The following is a 19,928-nucleotide window of genomic DNA, read 5'->3' as shown; positions in this document are numbered from 1 at the left end:
ATTAAAATTTATAAAACTTTCATTATTCTGATATTAGCTTACTGGTACAACAAAAAAGGAACAAAATAAATGTATTTAGAGTAAATACTTTGTTGCTTTTCTCACTGCTTAAGAATTCATACCTCTCAATAGCTGTTCTTGTTTTACCACAAGCCCCTGGTACTTTTTAAAGGTTTTTTCATAATCTTTCTTCAAGGTTTGGTTTTCAAGGTCTTCATCAAGTAAAAACTTAAGTTAAGGATCATACATTCTTCCTGAAACCAAAAAGAACTCTATTGAAAATATTATGAAAAATAGCACTACTAAATGTTAAATACAAGTTTATCTAGTTACTTTCTCTAACAATAGGTTCAATAAAATGCTCTTCTCTGAACAGTAATTGTGCTAAAAGGACATCTTAGCCAAGGGTTCAAAATTTTCTTGGATTCCTAATCCTTGGCTGAGGAAATATTTGAACTTCATCAAATACTTGAATTCCTACTACCCAAGAAATTAAGGGTTGGGGATTTAGCTCAGTGCCACTGTGCCTGCCTGGCAAGCACAAGGTCCTGAGTTTGATCTCCAGTACTGCCAAAAAAAAAAAAAAAAAAATCCAAGAAATTGCATGCACATATTTCATTTAAATTGCCAAGTCTACAACTTTCAACAGATTATTAAGTGGGTCCATGCAAAAAGTATTGCTTTATAGGGAGTGATTTAATTACTAAGAATACTGGATTCCACTTCAGAGATTCCCAGAATATTCAAAGGATGAAGATTAAATGTAAAGCTTTTTAGCACCCTCTTCAGATCACAGACACCAAGAGAAAAATATTCCAAAGAATAAGGTCTACTTTTTTTGTTTGTTTTACAAAGGAATGTTAAGAAATGTATAATGCTGTGCCCAACAGGAATGATGTTTTCATTTTTCAAAAGACATGAGAAAACACTGAGTTCAAAGGAATTATCATGGCTTGTTGATCTGTAAAACATATCACCTTAGGACAGATACAAATAAAATAGGACTTCTGGCCTAGAAGAACCATATTATAATAGGCAATATGATATCTTCAAATACTAGGAAAATTGTAATGTTGGAAAGAATATCTTTGTTCTATATTACTTCTGTATATACGACTACAACCAAGGAATATAAGTTAGTGGTTAAGCAAAGGAATATTATAATAAATAGAATTTCAAAAACAGGAGGAGTTAAAACAATAGAAAGTAATACTGTTAAAGAATGGACTATGTAACTCTGTCAGGGAAAATACAAAGATTTATATTGCAAGATAGTTTAAACATTATTTCTAAGGTTCCTTTCCCAGGTTCCATCATTCTATAGGCCTCTCAAAATTGTACAGTGGTGACTCAGTTCATGAGCTCAATTCTCTCCACAATTCTGGTTGTAAACCAATCTGGATAAAAACCAAATCAAATTTCCTCATAAGGTCAACATTGAACTTAACCAGTGAATTTGATTTGGTTTTCGTCCAACTCAGTTTGTGACCAGAATCATGGAAAGAATCAAGTTCAGGATTGGTACCAAGCTATCACTGCATTTGTTAAGAAGAGTATGTTTTTGTTTGTTTTGGTACTGAGGATCGAATTCAGGTTCTTGCACTTGCAGTGCAGGCGACGCAGGCGCTGGAACCACTGAGCTAGATCCCCAGCCCAAGAAGAGTATTTTTACACTTAACTAAATAAATCATAAAAACAGAACTTTAAACTAGCTTCTTCACAAAATTTACCTCCATTCCCATCAAAATCACTGAGAGAGAAGGGCATAAACAACAACGGTGAGCCACACTTCCACTAAGTAGACCTTACAGGACACAGTGGTGTGGCCAGCTTGTTGGAAAATCACCTGTACCATTATCCAGCACCATTTGTGGCTTCTTCCTTCTATCTCATGAGTAATAAAGTTGGGGAGAAACAAAAGTTAAAATGCCAAACTCTATTCTCACACTTTCAATGTTCATCTTTTTTTTTTTTTTTTTTTCTTTTTTTGGTACCGGGGATCGAAATCGGGACCTTGCACTTGTGAGGTAGGCGGTGGCACCACTGAGCTAAATCCCTGGCCCAGTTTCAATGTCATCTTAACCTTCAATATAATCTTGCATGGTTTTCAAGTAATAAAATTAGTAATATTTTAAAAAACCCCAATAACTTATCCAAAATTTATAGTAGGAGGCAAAGTCTGGGTCAAGATGGCACCCTAAAAGGATATCGGCCTTCTTCTTCTTAGAAAGTTCTTCTTGCCAAAGCTCGTGTCTTTTTAACTCATGATCAATGATATTCATACACAGAGCTCCAATTTTATAGTGAGTGATTACTCCGTGAAATTGAGAAAAGCTGGAAAAAACAGATTTTAATATTATTTAAATACTGGTATAGGAAATTTGATTTTGGCAAATATTGGTACAAACAACATAGGAAATAAATTGGACATATACATTCCAATAAATGAATATATCCACAGTATACTCAGAATATTTGAAATCTTAACATTACTTTAAATAGATTTTAACATGATATTCTTACTTTAAATATATTTTTGAGACAGGATCTCACTATGTAGCCCAGACTCACTTTGAACTCACATTCTTCCTGCCTCAGCCTCCCACAGGCTGGGATCACAGGAATGGACTACCTTACACAGTTTAAATATAATTATTTTTAAGAAGTTGGAAATGAAACACATTTTATAAATAACCATATTAACCATTCAAAATATTCTGAGACTTTTCAGACTATTATTTAATAAAATAACTATATTAGTCAAAGCTGATATTATATATATTATACAAAATAGTATATGTTATTATAAATAGGATATTACTTAGCCATACAAAAAGAATAAAATCCTATCATTTGAGGGAACATGAGTGGAACATTACATTAGGCATAGAAAGACAGGTACATGTCCTTGCTTATAGGTAGAAGCTAAAACAATTGATTACATAGAAGTAGAGACTAGTATAGTGGTCACTAGAGGCTGGCAAGGCTTGAGGGGAAAGGTACAAGGTTGAATAACAGGTACCAAAATACATGTACATAGGAAGAATAATTTCCAATGTTCTACAGCACAATAGGATGGCTACAGTTTATAGTTTAGAATACACTTTATAAAGAACTAAGAGAGGAATTCAAAGGTTCTCAACTCAAAGAAATGATAAATGTTTAAGGCAACAGAAATGTTAATTACCATGACTGATCATTACACACTGTATACAAGTATTGAGGAATTATTACACTATAACCCCTAAATATACAGAATAAAAATGAAATTAAAATACAGCTGAAAGTAAAACAACACATATAAACCATAAGTACAATGTACAATGTATATACACTTGTATTTGCACCTACAAGTGTATATACACCAATAACAATTAGTATTTTATTCTGGGTCAGGCTTTATTCTAAGTATTTTAATTCTTAATTACTTAATCTAAAATTACTAAGCATTCAATCTTTCACTCTGAAGACAGTGTTACTCTTATGATCCAAATTTTACACAGGAAGAAAACAAGGCACAGAGAAGTGACCCAAGACCACACAGTTAATAAGCAACAAGGCTTGGATTCAAATCAAGACAGTCTACTTCTACAGCCCACATTTTAAAATGCTAAGCCACTACACTAACCCATCATGCATGTGTGCACGTGCATATGCACGGGTGAGTGGAGACTGAATGATGGGGTCACCGAGAGCAGACAGAGAATGGGAATCAGACAAAAATAAGAGTTCAGAAGCACAGCACAAGCAAAGAAAGAAAGACTGGACCAATGATCTACAAACTGACAGCAACAGACAGACTACTTTTATTTTATAATTTTTATACTTACCTGGAAAAGCAAAAAAAGATATAAATAATGTTTGTAGCTAACTCAACACTTTGCTTCCAGTCTTCTCTCAGGACTCTTGCTAGTGCACCAAGGGCAGTTTCTATAGAAAAAGCCAACGTAAGAAATGATCATTTGCTCTGACTCTGGTATAAAAGGTGACTGGTTTTAAATGTCTACTTATTAATAAATAACAAAGCTAAGATAGAACTAGGACAAAAAAGTAGGATGCTTCTTTCCAATACAGAAAGCTGTTTTTAAAACTAAAATATTACTTTTGCTTAAAACATGTCTAAACTGTAAACAAACATAATTTAGGTAAAATAACAGAATACTTATACTGGCCACTCTTCATTTGATGTGTATTTCTACTTGGAATTTTACTACAATAGTACTGATGTTTTTCTTTTTTAACACCTGATTTAAGGTATAAGAAAAAAAATAGAATAAATCTAGAAAAAATTTTCATTTTATTTGTTTAGAAGACTTATACCTGTTCCACTAAAATAAGTTGACCAAATAAAACTTATACACAAAAATAAATCTATTACTTCAGTAACACACACCAATAGATGTAAGACAAAAGGTCTTCCAAAAAACTATCTCCCAGGCATATTAATAAGCTTCACTGTTAGATTTATCTACAGAGGAAGGTAAAAATAATAAATTAATCAAAATTGTCATACATTAAATATAATGATATTAATTTTAAATTGGACTTGTCCCATGGTTTATCAATTCTTAAAAGTACTGAAATAATATATGTGCATGTTAAATGTAGAAATTATTTCAATTGTCTTTAAGTACCAAGAATCAACTATATTTAATAAGCTGTATTATTAGTACCTATTATGGTTATAAAATACTCAGTTTATTTCTGGCTAGATTATTAAACAAGAATTAACTATTAGTTATTAATACACTTAGTAGATTTTAGCAAACTAAAAAACACCCTGTAACAGTATTTCACAGTATTATCCACATTCACAATGTAGAGCCCTAGAACAGTATATACTTTGAATAGAAGGCAATGTTTGTTAACACATAAAATCTCCATAAAGTCCTACTTAATAAGAATCTGGTTTAGCACTGTTCAATCAAGTAATTCCCAAAAGGCCTCTAACCATTATAATGTAGACAAAATAATACTTCTTAATACATTTTAGAAATACTACTTTCTTATATTGTCATGAATGTAGGGCTAGGTTTCGTGACCAATTTTATTTCATTTTCTTTTATAAAAGTATCTTAATAAAAATATAGCTACAAGATGCTCCTAGGCCAGAGAAGGTGAGCTGATCCCAGCACCCGGAAGGAAGCTCCCCTGCCACCAACTCATGCTCCTAGGCAGAGAAGCTGAGCCGGTCCCAGCACCCGGAAGGAAGCTCCCCCGCGGCCATCCCAAGCTCCTACGGCAGAGAAGCTGAGCTGCGCAGGCGCCAGAAGCACCCCCCACCCAGGGAAATGAGAAGACGCATAAACAAGCCTCAAAAACAGACTTTCGGATCACCTACAGCAACCCCAAAGGGAAACGAGATGTAACAATCTGATACTCAACCACCTGGACTCTCTGAACTGGCAACAAAAGAGGATCTGGGAAAAATGAAATCAGAAATAATTACTCAGATAACAGCAAAGATTGTGCTCATGGTGCAAGACATGATTAATAAATCTAGAGAGGACACAGATCAAAAAATAGAGGATCTGAGGAACATGATGGAATCCCAACATAGGAAACAAATGGAATCCATAAAGCAGATGCAAACAGATTTCCAGGAGATTAAAAACTCCATCGAAAGTCTGCGCAGCAGAATGAACCAATGTGAGGATAGAATTTCACATATAGAAGATAAGATTGCAATTAGTGACCAGGAAAAAAAGAATTGCTTTAAAATTGTAAGGGAACACGAGAAATCAATCCAGCAGCTGCTAGATGACGCAAAGAAGAATAACATAAGACTGACTGGAGTCAAGGAAGAAAGAAGAGAGAGTGCACATGACATAAAAAACTCTTCACAGAAGTGATGGCAGAAAACTTCCCAAGAAGGAGAAAAGAACTTGACATACAGATAAGTGAGGCATATAGGACTCCAGTTAGCCTTAATCAAAAAAAATCTACAATAGGCAAATAATACTTAGGATTCCAGAAATCCAACAGAAGAATAAAATTCTACAAGCAGTGAGAGAAAAGAAACAAATCACATACAAAGGAAAGCCCATCAGAATCACAGCAGACTTCTCAACGCAAACCCTCAAGGCAAGAAGAGCTTGGAGTGATGTATTTCAAGCCCTAAAGGAAAACAGCCTCTAACCCAGATTGATGTACCCTGCAAAACTTTCAAAATTGATGGAGAAATAAGATACTTTCATGATAAAGAACACCTCAGGAACTTCATCAATACCAAACAGGCACTCCAAAAAATTTTAGACAATACCCTAGGAAAAGACAATGAGGATCACAAACCCAGGAAACCGAGCAGATTGAATCCATTGGGCGTGACAAATTAAATGCAAAGTGGGAGAATCCAACAAAAAGAAAAAGTCATGACAAGGCTTTTAAAACTTTTAACTTCATCTCCCTAATGAGTGTATAATTCAGTCTTACTATTGTACTGATTAGTATTTTTCTGATTCTAGAGTTGCACACCATTCCTTGTGCTATACTGGCTATCATCTTATGTCTACATTTTAATTGGGTTGTCTATTAATGAGCTCTGAGAGTTCTTTATATATTCTGGTCATAGGTTATATGTATAGCAAATATGGTCTGTTTAAGGACTACTTTTCATTTTAATGATGTCATTTAAAGTTCTAAATTTTGATGGAACCTCATTTATCAATTTTTTTCTTTTATACCTCATGTGTCTTGTATCCTAGGTAGTTCTTGCCTACCCTGAATTCACAAATATATTCCCTTATAATTTCTTCTTAAAGTTTTATGCTTTTAGGCTTTCTTATTTAGGTTCATAGATCCCTTCAAGTTATTTTCATGTATGGAGAAAAAAGGCTTGAGGTTAAATTTTTATATATGGATACCAGGTGTTCTAGTGCCATTTGCTGAAAACAATATCTCTTCCTCGGCTCTTGAATCAAGTTTATATTCTATAAAATGCTAATGTTAAATAATCTTTCAAAACTCAGTGGACCATATATGTGTGGTTCTATTTCTAGATTCTCTGTTTTATTCCAATGATCTATATGTCTTTCCTTACACCAACACTGCCTTGATTACTGTAGCTTTAGAAGAAGTCTTAAAATTGGGTGCTAAACGACTTCCAACACTGTTTTTGTTTTTTAACTTTTCTAGGTCCTTTGTACTCCTACATAACTTTTAAATTTCAATGTCCAATTCTTCATTTATACCAATTATACACAGACCTGAATTTTTATATATTCTTTGTGTTTTCTAATCCTGCTAAATTCAAATACAAGTTCTAGGGGCTCCTAGAGATTTCTTAGTATTTTCTCTGTAGATGATCTTTTCATCTACATATAAAGATTTTGCTTCTACTTTGCCAATCCTATCCTAATTGTGTCATTTTATTGCCAGACTATTTTGGTTGGGCCTAGGTTTCAAAGTTTAATGGACAGATAAAGAGTAAGCATTTCTGCCCTTGTTCCCCATTTTAAGGAGAAAGCACTCTATCTTCTCCATTCATATAAGGCGTTCTCACTGGAAGTATGGAGTACATGTCTTTAATCTGTTGAGAAGGTTCTGTTCTACTTCTAGTCTCCTGATAGCTTTTACCATGAACAGCTGTAGAATTTAGTCCAATACTTTTTCTCCAACTAGTGAAAGGATCATATGGCTTTTTCCTTTTCTCTGTTAAAATGATGACTTTTCGGGGTGGATCTTCCAATGCTGAACCAACACTGCCATCCCTATAACAAAACCACTTTCTATATACTGCCAGATCTGACTTCTAACAGTTTGTTTTGTTAAACAAATTTCTATCTATGTTCATACTTTTTTCTTCTATTATCTTCATCCAGTTTTAGGATTAGCACAATGTTGATTTCCTAAAATGAGGGGAGAAGTGTTCATTTTTTTTTTCTGCTTTAAATGTTTGATATAATTTATCAGTTAAAATGTATATGAGCCTGCTGTAGTCATTTAGGTAGGTTTTCAAGCTAGGAATATACTTTCTTTAATAGGTGCTATTCAAATTTTGTATTTCCTCCAGAGTTAGTTTCATTAATTTGTCTTCCAAGGTACTTCTTAGAAGTTGTCAAGTTTATTTCAAAAAAGATTTTTATAATATGCTTTCTATATCCTTTTAAATTCTGTAAAATTTGTGGTAATGTCTCCTAGATCTTGATATTGTAATTTGAAAAATGTATAATTGATACTGTGTAATAGGAAGAAAAGGTCTAAAGGAGCAGGGGAAGTGGGAGGGGTAGGGGAAAGGAAAAGAAGGGAAAAGAAAAAATATGAGAAAAGGCAAAAAATGGAAACAAAGTCTTTGCAAATAGGGAAGGGAGGGCAAGGGAAGGGGGAAAAAATAAGAACCAAGGTAATCATGTAATGGTACAAGATCCCAATGATGAATGTAACTGTATTTTATACCGAAAATGTACCAATAAAATTAATGGAAAAAAATTAAAAAAAAAAAAAAAAATATAACTACAAGACTTGCACAAAGATTATCAAGAAATAGCCAAAAGAGGGATGGGGATGTAGCTCAGTGGTTCCAGCGCCTGCCGCGGAAGCGCAAGGTTCCAAGTTCGATCCTTGGTACCAAAAAAAAAATAAAAAAGGAGATAGATTGCAGCATTTCTTACATATTCTACAATTCTAGTCAAAATACAAAATAAAATAATAAAGATCATTTTATTGGTATGGGAGTCATCAGACCGATGGAACAGAGAAAGACTACTAAAGAGATCCATGAATCTATGGGAACAGTACCTAACAAAGAGTAAGAGATTTCAGTAGCCATAAAGACAAAGACCATAGACTTTACAGAATTAACCTATGAAACTCAGTAAACAAACATCATCAGCAATAATCCCTGGAGGTAGTGGGAATCTGATTTTCAGAGGGGCCACATTATACTATTTCAACAAGGCATGTAAAGAAACAGAACAGCATGACCCATATTCAGAAAATAAAAGAGTTAATAGAAACTGTCCATGAGAAAGCACAGACTTTATACTGGTGAAATAAAGATTTTAAGCCAGTTATTATATTTAAACAACTGAATAATTCATGTCTGAAGAATTAAAGGAAAGTATGTGAATGTATGAGAATGATGCTTCACCAAAGACATGTAATTTATAAAAGCCAAATAAAAAATTTGAGGTTGAAAAATGTAGTAACTGACATGAAAAAATGACTAAAAGGCCTCAATAGCAGATATAAACTAAAAAAAAAATCAAGTAATACAAAGACACTATATAGTAATTTAAATCCACATAAAGAAATATTAAATACTGGTAAAAGCAATTATAAGGATAAAGTGAAAAAGGTAACATAATCATATTTCTGATTGTACTCTATTTGACTTACAAAAAATACATGTGGTGATAGTTATATACTTGTGTTGATGAGCTTACAATGTGTAAGTACCAGGAAGTAAATCTGTGTAACTGCAGCAGTACAAGAGTAATGAGGAAACAGGTATTCTGGAGTAAATTTTTATGTACTATTAAAGTAAATTTGGTATGAATGTGAGCAAGATTTTTTAAAATTGTTAGTTATGAGGCAGTCATTAAGAAAATACAGAAACTCAAGAAAATGTATGAATAAGGGGATTAAAATGGTAAACAAGAAAATAACACAAACAAAGGCAATAATGGAGGAACAGAGGACAAAAATGCAAAAGCCGCAGAAAAAAACGAGTATAAAATACTAGATACAAATTCTACCTTATAAGCAATTATATTAATGTTAAGTAGGGTATTATATTAATGTTAAGTATGGGAAAAGATATATCATAAAAAAGTGAGAGAAACAAAATAAAAAAGGGTTAGCATTCAGAATATAAATATTTAAGACATGAAAATAGTGTGTATGCATATCCATAATATTTAAGTTATGAATCCAAACTGCACAGGGTAGGGAAGTTTTACAATAATATTTCTATTTTTAATACTTATAGATAATAAATCACCATTCAATAGTAGCTCTTCCAAGTTATCAGGATTTCGAGCAAGCTGTAGGATCAAAGCAGAACCTCGGACCTTGTCAGGAATATCTTCATACAATAACTCAAGGTATTCATCCATGTCATTAATGTTGGCAACTTCATCAAGCTGAAACAAAGGAAGAGGCCAGAAGTACTTAGCAATAACAGTCCACAGATTCCCTGTCAAAGGAATGATATTTTGTGATCAATATCCCATCTTTTGTAACAATAAACAAATTTCCAAAGAACTTATAGTAGCCATCTTTTTCTTGATGGAGATTTAAGGTCTTTGGGCACTATGACAAAAGGAGATATATATAAACTCCAAAATTTGTAAATCAATACAGAGTATTTTAAATGTAATACAAAGTAATTTGTATCTATAATAGATTAAACAATATTTCAAAATACATTGCAATAAGAATTTTAAAACATTTTACCACTTATTTTAACAAAATAAAAATGTCAAAAACCACAAGCAATAATTTTGTCATTATCAATTAAATACTGATTATCTACCTTTTTCAGATAAATCTAAGTTGTCATTTTTAAATTCCACATCTGATTAACATGATTATATGCATTATTGATGGCAAAAGGCAACAGCTTAAAATTAGCCCTCAATTAGATCTGAATTCATATAGTCTTACCTCTGTTCCTTCAAAAGGAGGTGGATCTTTAGGTTTGCTTGATTTTTCTTTTTTTTCTGTAAAAATATATTTTTTAAAAATGAGAAATAGGTTTTTAGAGTTTTGGAGTAAGTTTTATTTTTCAGCATCTTTGAGTAGATAAGTTGGAGATATTAAGACTAACTGGCTGATAAAATTTACCTTTTCAAATGTATAAAAAAAGCACTTCTGGGGCTGGGAATTTAGCTCAGTGGTTTTGCTGCTTGCTGTACAAGTGCAAGGACCCGAGTTCAATCCCTGGTACCAAAAAAAAAAGAAAAGCACATCCATAACCTATCCATCTATTCCAGTGACTCGGGCTTGGAGAGCATAAACTAATAAAATCTGTAATTAATTCCCAAGGTATATTGGGCAGTGATCTTAACATCCTCTGTGGTTAACCAGATTTACCAATAAGAAACAAAATAATAAACTCTAAGTATTCTTTATTTCCTTTCCTAATTCAAATTTAAGGTGGGAATAGGTAAGTCATTAAGGCAAAGAAAAAGCATTAATTTAATAATCTGAATAATATGACAAGAAAAAAGGAAATGATAGGTGTATTTACGAGCTAAAATAAAATATGTTTAACTGGTTTTGCTCTGATCGGTAAAATATCATAAATTTAAAGACAAGTATTCAATATACATATTAATTTAATCCTCAATTCCCAAGTAGGAGGCATCCAAAGCATCGAACACAACTTTGAGCCATTTGTTACAGTATATTATTGAATTAAAAGCATAATTTCATTTCCTAAAAACAAAAACCTATCAAAAATGCTTAATTAGCTGAGCTTGGTGGCACACACCTGTAATCCCAGCTACCTAGGAGGCAGAATTTCAAGCCCAGTTTAGGCAATTTAGTGACATTCTGTCTCAAAATAAAGTAAAATGCATTGGGGATGTAGAGTGCTTGCTCAGCATGTATGTAAAGTCTTGACTTCCATCCCTAGAATTGCAAATAAATAAGCAAATAAATATTTTAGTAATCTAGCTCAAAAATCTAAGCAGTGTATGTACATTAAATCTGAAAAGTATCAAAATTTGATTCTATAATTAGCAAATACATATAATAGAATTACCCTTTACTATTTTCAGAGGACACCAGCCAATTCAGATGAGGTCATATAATCTCAACAGCTAAATTTTGCCTCAATCAGATAATTTATCATGACAGTGGTTGTAATTAGCAAAGGAAAAATCATTTAAGGTAATGAATCAAAATCAAATATGGTTTGTTTCAATCACTTTCAGGGCAAGGTTTCTGCCTGTGAAATAGCAAATACTATGTAGAAAAATATTTTCATATTCCTTTAATTCCCGGGAGGAGGGGGAAACACTGATTTGGAAATTTATTACTTTAGATTTATTTGAAGATGCTATCTCATAATTTATAGACATCTTAACAAGAATATTCTTAGATATTTAATAAAACTTTTCTTGATATTTTCCATATCTAGACAGAACTTATAAATCATTAATAAGCACAGTATATACTGTTTGCTATGTGATTAGAAGCAATCAAATTCAGATGCCTCTTTTTTATTTTAAATGAATCTATACTCACTCAATTCATTCAACAAATATACACTGAACATATAATATGTGTAACAAAAGTATATATTAGGTATAAATCATTTTATTTTCTGTAGATTGGAAGAGAAGACTAATTTTTAAAAAGTCCAAACAAAAATTTTATTCATTTTCTATATTTGGTCTAGTCAAAAAACTTCAGCAATGATTTGTTATTTAAAAAGCACCGTATTTTAGAAATTATCAGTGTTAAACAATAGTAAATACTATGAAATGGAATTAAATAATTTGTGATACTTTCCATTTTAATGTTTTTTTTGTTTTGCTTTTTGATTATATGAAAATATCTTCTATAAATAATCATTCCCTTAGCTCTAATACTTTAAATAGCATAGTTATTTTATAAGGAAATTGAAGATAGGTAAATGGCAACAATAGAGATTGAGAAATTAAATAGTATTTTCCTAAGGAAGATTCACAAAAACTATTTTTAAGGTACTGTAAAGTAGATAGATACAGATCTGAACATTTTTACAAAAACAGACACATTTAAAAAATTCACTCAAATTATAAACTAAATATCAGTAAGAAATTTAGAAAATGTAAGTCTAGTAGTTAAGGCACAGAAAGTGGGTTTTGTGCCCTAAATTCTGTATTATTTTACAATCAATATGAAAGTCTTTTATTTTTTATTTTACCATATACAGACACACATACATACACAATAAAACAAAATCAGATCATTTTATGTAGAAGCATCAAACCTGGCATTTAGGAAACTAGTATGTTTGCTTTCTTGCTCTTAACACTGGTTAAAAAAAAAAACAAAACACCTCAATACTCAAATATCTAAACTACAGTCCAATAATTTAGGTTTTGCATTTAAAAAAAAAAGCAGTTCTAAATACCTTTTCCTGACAATGAATCCCGGCGGTTCTGCAGATAGTACAACAGCTGCTCTACTTCATTTAGCTTTGAGGGATGAATAAGTTTACATTCTTCAACCACTTTCCGTGCCAGGGAAATTATATCTGTGTTGGCATTGAGACCCTTCAGACGAATACTGCAATATATCCAATTTCCAACTCAGATATCAAAGCACATGATAAATTCAGTGATACTACTTTAAAATGTTATTTATACATTACACAGTCTACATGCACTTGACCATAGAATCTTAGCAAAATAAATGTTATTTATAATTAGAAGTAGCAAAACACAAGGCAATGCTTTTCTTTAGGTTGAACAAACAAGATGACAAAAGCCAACATAAAATGTTTTCTGAATCTCTAGGCAGGACAACATATTCAGAGGTCCTATTTTAAAGCAGTATTTCAGATGTAAAATATATAAAACCTTTAGTCCTTATTGTATTTGAGAATCAATGCTAACACAAATGAATCAATTTGCTAGAGTGGCATCTACTGTTTGCAACAACAGCCCTAGCAATATTCAGTCCTTTATCATTTTTTCTTTAATATATTTGAGTTATTTTTGTTCTACCCTTTAAGGCTTTTAAATTATTGACTATATTGTTGAATAGTTTCAGCTCAACATAAGAAGGCAGAAATAGAGTTCACTTAGAGAAAAACTGAAAAAAGGCATCTCCATATTTCATTTCAACAAAGAATAGGGAAACCTTGACTTTCAATAAATCTGAGCAGAAACACAATAGAAATTCTATAAGTATATTTAAAATTTTTTATTAAACTTTTTTTTCAATATTGGGGCTGAGAACCCGTTTGCACTGAGCCACTGAGCCAGTTATACATTCCCCCACCTTTAACTATACTGTATATTTGTATTTTTTATGTTTAGACAGGGTCTAAGTTGTTGGGTTGACAACATTCAGAAGACAAGATTTTCAAGAGATGAATTCAAGGTCTGGGCCGCACTTGGGAATTTCTGAAAGTCATACTAGTTTCTGAAATTCCAGGGAAAAAAGAGCATAGGATTACCTAAGATCTCAATTTCTTAAACTAAAAAGCCCATATAAACATCTTTTTATAATTGCTTTCACAAGTTAATAATTACAAACCTTATTTTCTCTGAATACTCTATAGTTATAATTCAATATAATCTCTCACTTAGATGAAGTATGTCATGAAGATTACTGTAACAACCATAAAGATCAAAATAATAACAGATTTGTATAAGGTATGTTAAGGTTCACTATGTACAAAATGTACACAAATAAAATGTTTCAAAATGTACACAAATAAAAAAAACCTTACATTTTTTGGCATTCCTTTCGTTCTCCCAACATGGGATCACCCATTTCTCCAAGAATGGTAGCTTCCACTTCATACTGAACAATAAGTGCTTTTTCTGATGGATGTACATCAATATTACCTCCTTTAACTTTCCTAAAATATAAAATAAAAAAGAGATAACCAGATTAGAAATTTACAAAATGTCCATGGTTTTATTCTAGTTTCTTCTAGTTCTAAATCATGTGGGGTGGATTAACATATACTTCTGAATCAGATTTATTCTGGATTTGGGACAAGAAATAAAAACTTTCTCCACCTCTGCAGTACACATATAATTCATGGTCCTGTAAGAAAGTACCTTCATGAACAGCACTATCTTAACTCAAACAATCATGCATGAAAGCAAATGAATGAAATACAGCAATCAAGATGGCTTTGGAGAGAATAACCTCAACTAAAAGCCAGCCCATCAACAGCAAAGGTAGCTGCTCCCAAGTTTGTATTTTCTTTTTAAATTAGAAGATAGTAGAATAGAAGTAGCTTTCACATGACCCTGTAAGAATCACTAGAAAGGAGAAACTATATTCTGGAGAGATTCCAAGAATCAAGAAAGAAGTGACAGGAAAGCAAAAAAGCACAGGTAAACAGAAGAGCAATGCAGAGAAAAGTATGAAGTAGAACACAACACCAAATTCAGCACCCTGGGAGCAGGGAACCCAAGTCCACAAATGCAAGGTAATCCAGGGAGAGTGCCAGTAGACCAATGATAAATTGACCAGCAGCACTAGCTGCAGGACAAACCCATGGTTGTGACAGGCTGTAAATCCAGTGTGGAGATTTAGTCTGAAAGTGTCTCCTCCAGCATGGCTGGTTAGCTTTGGAGAAGAAATCCACTGCATTGCCTACCATGTCTCAGAGTAACTATAACCAGGAGCCACCTTGAAAGGGGATTTATTTAGGAGGATAAGAAAGCATAAAACCACACTTCACGGTCCTAAAGAACATCCCTCCCCATTGACTGGGTGGAGACAGCCACAAGAAAGGCATGGAGAAGGACAGGCTTAGTCACAGATCCTCTCAGAAGTTTAAGCAGCAGGAGCTTGGGCTGTGGTGGGCGTGGAGATCCTCCTCTGTGATGGGGACCACCACATGTGAATTTCTGAGGAGACTGAGCCCAAATTACTCAGTAATCACAGATGCCCCCTCCACAACAGAACTCAGTGGTCTATCTGCTTCTCTCACTCTCCACCATGTTGGGAAACACTTCTGCTTGGACATTTGGCATGCCTTCAGGTGCCCGGACAGGAGGGCTTCTGCAGGGGGTAGGGCACCTGATCAACCTACATGCTGCAAAGCTAGCTGGGGGTAGCAGTGGCTCTGGTTGTGCATGAAGGAAACAAACAATAAATAGCCTCTAGAGTAAACGGTGCCCTGAAGCAGATATCATATCATTGACCCCCATGGATGTGAGAAAGAGGAGGCAAGTCTCAGTATTTATATACCACCAACCCCTTAGGTAGTAGATGAGGGAACTAAAACAGGTCCAGGAGTGACTCACCAACTCTCCTCTCTCTGGTGGATTCCAATATGACAGATCCTGGAAAGAAATTTTATCCATCCAAACACCATAGCATGGAGGAATTTTTTGTTCTCATTTTTCTTTATTTTTTGTTTGGTGTTTTTTTCCCCATCTTACATTTATCTAATTTTCTTTACTTCTTTTAAAAATTCTTTAATCAGATTTTTATCTCTAATTTATCATTATCATTATTATTATTATTATCATCATTATTATTATTGTTTGCAGTACTGGGGATTGAACCCAGGGCCTTTGCACTGAGTTACATTCCTGGCCCTTTTTAAAAAATGTTTAAATCAGGGTCTCACTAAGTCACTAAGTTACCCAACAGTACTTGACCTTAAGATGCTCCTGCTGCCTCAGTCAGTGCTAGGATTACAGGAATGAGCCACATGCTTGGCTGTTTTCTTTAATCTGTTTCTCAACTGCTCTTTATAAAAAAAAAAACCTTGCTTCTTCCATTTTATCCTTTCCCCACAACTTCCATTTTTGTTATGACTTTATTATTATTATATTTTACATTTATAATTTTAACCTTTTATTCTATGTTATTTTTCCCCTTTCTTTTCTATTGTTATTGGTAGAACAGTTGTTGGCTTTAGTTGGTTTTTACTGTATTTCAGTATCTGATTTTTCTATTCTTTCCTACTATGGATTATTTTCTCCTCTCTGAGCAGAACTGCAGATCAAGGCCCAAAGAAGGCTCCTCACTATGACTCTCACATAAAAGTGAAAAAGCTATCCATTCTAACAGATGCATAAATCTAAACTTAGAAACATAAGAAACATAAAAAAGCAAGGCAACATGACTTCTACAAAGGTTCATAACTCTTTAGTAACTGATTCCAAACATATCAAAATAGATGAAATGCCAAAGAATTCAAAAGATAAAAATTTTTAAATGATCAATGACTTCCAAAAGGACACAAAGAAACAGCTAAATGAATTAAAGAAGATAATGCAGGACATGAAAGAGCAGTTCAACAGACAGTCTGAACAAGAATCAAACAAAAAGCTTGGAAATGAGAATGTCAGTAAGTAAAAAAAAGTGGGAAGCCTCATGAATAGACCAGATCAAGGAGAAGACAGAAATTCAGGGTTTGACCAACTATCACTTTTAGATGGTAATCAAAGTTAAAAAAAGTTACAAACATGGGGCCGGGGATTTAGCTCAGTGGTTTCACTGCCTGCTGCGCAAGTGCAAGGACCCAAGTTCAATCCCCGGTAGCAAAAAAAAAAAAAAAAATTACAAACAAAACATCCAAGAACTTTGGAACATGGTTAAAAGATCAAAGTAATGAATTTTCAGCATAGAAGAAGGCAACAAAGAGAATAAAGGCACAGAAAATCTAGTCAGTGAAATAAAAGAAGAAAACTTCTAAGATCTTGGGAAAGCTTTAGATACAGAAGACATTTAGAACCCCAAACAGAGAAGACCAGAAAAGAACTTTCTTATGTCACATTATAGCTAAAATGTCAAAAGTATAGAACAAGGAAAGAATATAGAAAATTGCAAGAGAGAAACAACAAGTCATTTATAAAGGCAAATCCCTCAACAACTGCAGATTTCTCAGCATAAAATCTAAAGGTCAAAAGGGGATGGAATGATGTATTTCAAGCCCTGAAAGAAAGTAACTTCCAACCTAGATAACTATATCTAGCAAAGCTATTTTTCAGAATTAAAGAAATTAAAACCATCTAAAATAATCTAAACAAAAGGAATTCATGACCACTAAGTCAGCAGTGAAGAAAATATTTAAGAGTGCCACACGCACACACAGATAAGCAAGTGGGAATTAGGAAAAAAACATGACATAAACAACAAAATTATAGAAATTAGTATTATCTTTTAATAATAACTCTGAGTGTACAACTGGTCTTAATACAACTAGAAGACACAGATTGGTAGACTGGGTTAAAAAACAAAGACCCAATTCTTTGCTGCCTGGAAGAAAACACGTTACCAGCAAAGACTCAGTCTGAAAATGAAATGATGGAAAATGACATTCCATGAACATGGAACCTGAAATCAAGGAGAAGTAGTTGCTGACAAGCTGACTTTATGTCAAAATTAGAAACATGTTGATAAAGGGAACAACCCACCAGCAAGATAGAACAATTGCAAATATATTAGCTCCTCAAACTATTCTATGAAATAGAAAGGGAAGGAATATTTCCAAACTCATTCTGTGAGGTCAGTATCATCACTCTGATACCAAAACCATATAAAGTTACAACAACAAGGAGGGGGCTACAGATGAATATCCTTTATGAATACAGATGCAAGAATTCCTAACACTTGCAAAGTAAATTCAACAACATACCAAAAATATAATACAACATAATTCAGTTGCTTTAATTCTAGGGATATATTGATAAATATACCACGTAACTATAATCAAGGATTAAAATCACATGATACAGAAAAAGCCTTTGACAAAATTCAACATCCTTCATACTAAAAACCCTGAAGAAACTAGGCAAAGAAGGCTCAAACCACAACAAAATACAGGCTATATGTGACAGACTTAGCTAACATCATACTGAATGGGGCAAAACTGAAAACAATTTTCTCTAAAATCAGGAGTGAGACAAGAATGACCATTTTCACCACTATTATTCAATGTAGTACTTGATATTTTAGACACAGCAATTAAGCAAAAGAAAGAAAGAAAACAACAAAACAACTTGTTTGGTACTCATCAATTTTGGTACTCATTGTGCCTCCCAGAACCAATTAATGAGTGCAGAAGTACCACTGTATATATTCTGTATGTATTCTTTCATGCAACTGTGTGAAACGTAGCATTAGCATCTGAATAAAATAATTCCTCAATGACACTCAAATTATGTAGCAAAAAAAGTATTTATAGGTTATATATGTTCTATACTCATACATCTCAAATTATGTTAGTAATACTTTCTATAGATAGATTGTATATACTCTTTTCTCAAGTCCCTAAAATCAGAAAATGAACACTTAATTGCAGTAAACCAATGATGAATTAATAACTTGTCACCTGGCTAAAGTGATAAAATGAGTTGTACTAGAAGAGGATAAGCAATAAAAACAAGCAAGTTTTCTACTCCTCCTCACAGCCAGTTAGCTAACTAATGAGGTCTTTTAGGTTGGTGAAAAAGAACAGAAAGAATTATAATCAGAAATGTGAGCCTTTTCTTTCAGTTAGGAATAATACTTGATTTACAATGCATATATATTACCAATGTTAAGCTTTTAAATGATCCATTCACTAGAATTCTTTTTGAAAAGAAAGGGAAGGATCTAGAGTCAGTAGTAGAACTACACAGTTACTCTCTCTCAAGTATAGCGACCGGGTAGGATATTAAATACAGTAATCCTACTTATCTGCAGGGGACAGGTTCCCAGATCTGCACTGGATACCGAAAACCACAGAGTACCAAACCCTCTTATAATTTAATACCTCTCCATGTAAATGAGTACTTGGCATGTTGTAGTAAACTTCTTTAGCTTGAGGTATGATAACAAAACTAATACAGTTTTCGTTTTACAATTTCATGGACAGAAAATTTGTTCTTACCATAGATCTTAGTAACCTCTGTGTACAATTTTTTCTCTTTCTTTATTAAGTTGAGAAGTTTTTACCTTTTCACCTATAGGAAGCCCTTTACGGCGTCTGTATGGCGTACCTGAATTGCCAGCATCATTATTTTCAGACTTTGAGCTATTACTAAGTAAAATAAAGGTTACCTAAACATAAACACTGTAATACTTAGTCAATCTGATAACCTAGAAAGCCAAGCAACTAACACACAAGTAGCATATAGTGAGGATGTGCTGGACAAAAGGATGCCTTGTGTTTCATGTCCAGGATTTCATTATACTTTAGAATAGGATTTAACTTTATACTTCTGAACTGTTCATTTCTGGAATCTTAATGTTTTCAGATTAGATCATGGGTGATCAAGAGAAAATGAATCCGAAGGAAGCAAATCCAT

The 19,928-nt window shown here is 33.1% G+C and overlaps 1 protein-coding gene across 4 annotated transcripts in view; it reads right to left on the bottom strand.

The window, feature by feature from the left end:
• Positions 1-19,928, bottom strand: part of Kifap3 (kinesin associated protein 3) — a 140,441-nt gene that overhangs the window by 106,921 nt on the left and 13,592 nt on the right. For all 4 annotated transcript variants that reach the window (XM_087206935.1, XM_087206934.1, XM_087206933.1 and 1 more), the window contains exons 2-8: positions 14,393-14,524; positions 13,067-13,221; positions 10,606-10,661; positions 9,941-10,082; positions 3,831-3,930; positions 2,210-2,334; positions 123-221 (exon numbers count right to left, since the gene is read on the bottom strand). In XM_087206935.1, the coding sequence (XP_087063061.1) occupies positions 123-221; positions 2,210-2,334; positions 3,831-3,930; positions 9,941-10,082; positions 10,606-10,661; positions 13,067-13,221; positions 14,393-14,524 (809 nt within the window). The remainder of the gene's footprint in view (positions 1-122; positions 222-2,209; positions 2,335-3,830; positions 3,931-9,940; positions 10,083-10,605; positions 10,662-13,066; positions 13,222-14,392; positions 14,525-19,928) is intronic.

Source organism: Heterocephalus glaber, unplaced genomic scaffold, assembly GCF_053883595.1.
Source record: "Heterocephalus glaber isolate CG9 unplaced genomic scaffold, H.glaber_assembly_v1.0 deba00000738, whole genome shotgun sequence".
In the NCBI taxonomy this organism is placed as follows: Eukaryota; Metazoa; Chordata; class Mammalia; order Rodentia; family Bathyergidae; genus Heterocephalus; species Heterocephalus glaber.
The sequence above is the reverse complement of the archived record's forward strand: the minus strand, read 5'-3'. Positions and strand labels throughout refer to the sequence as shown.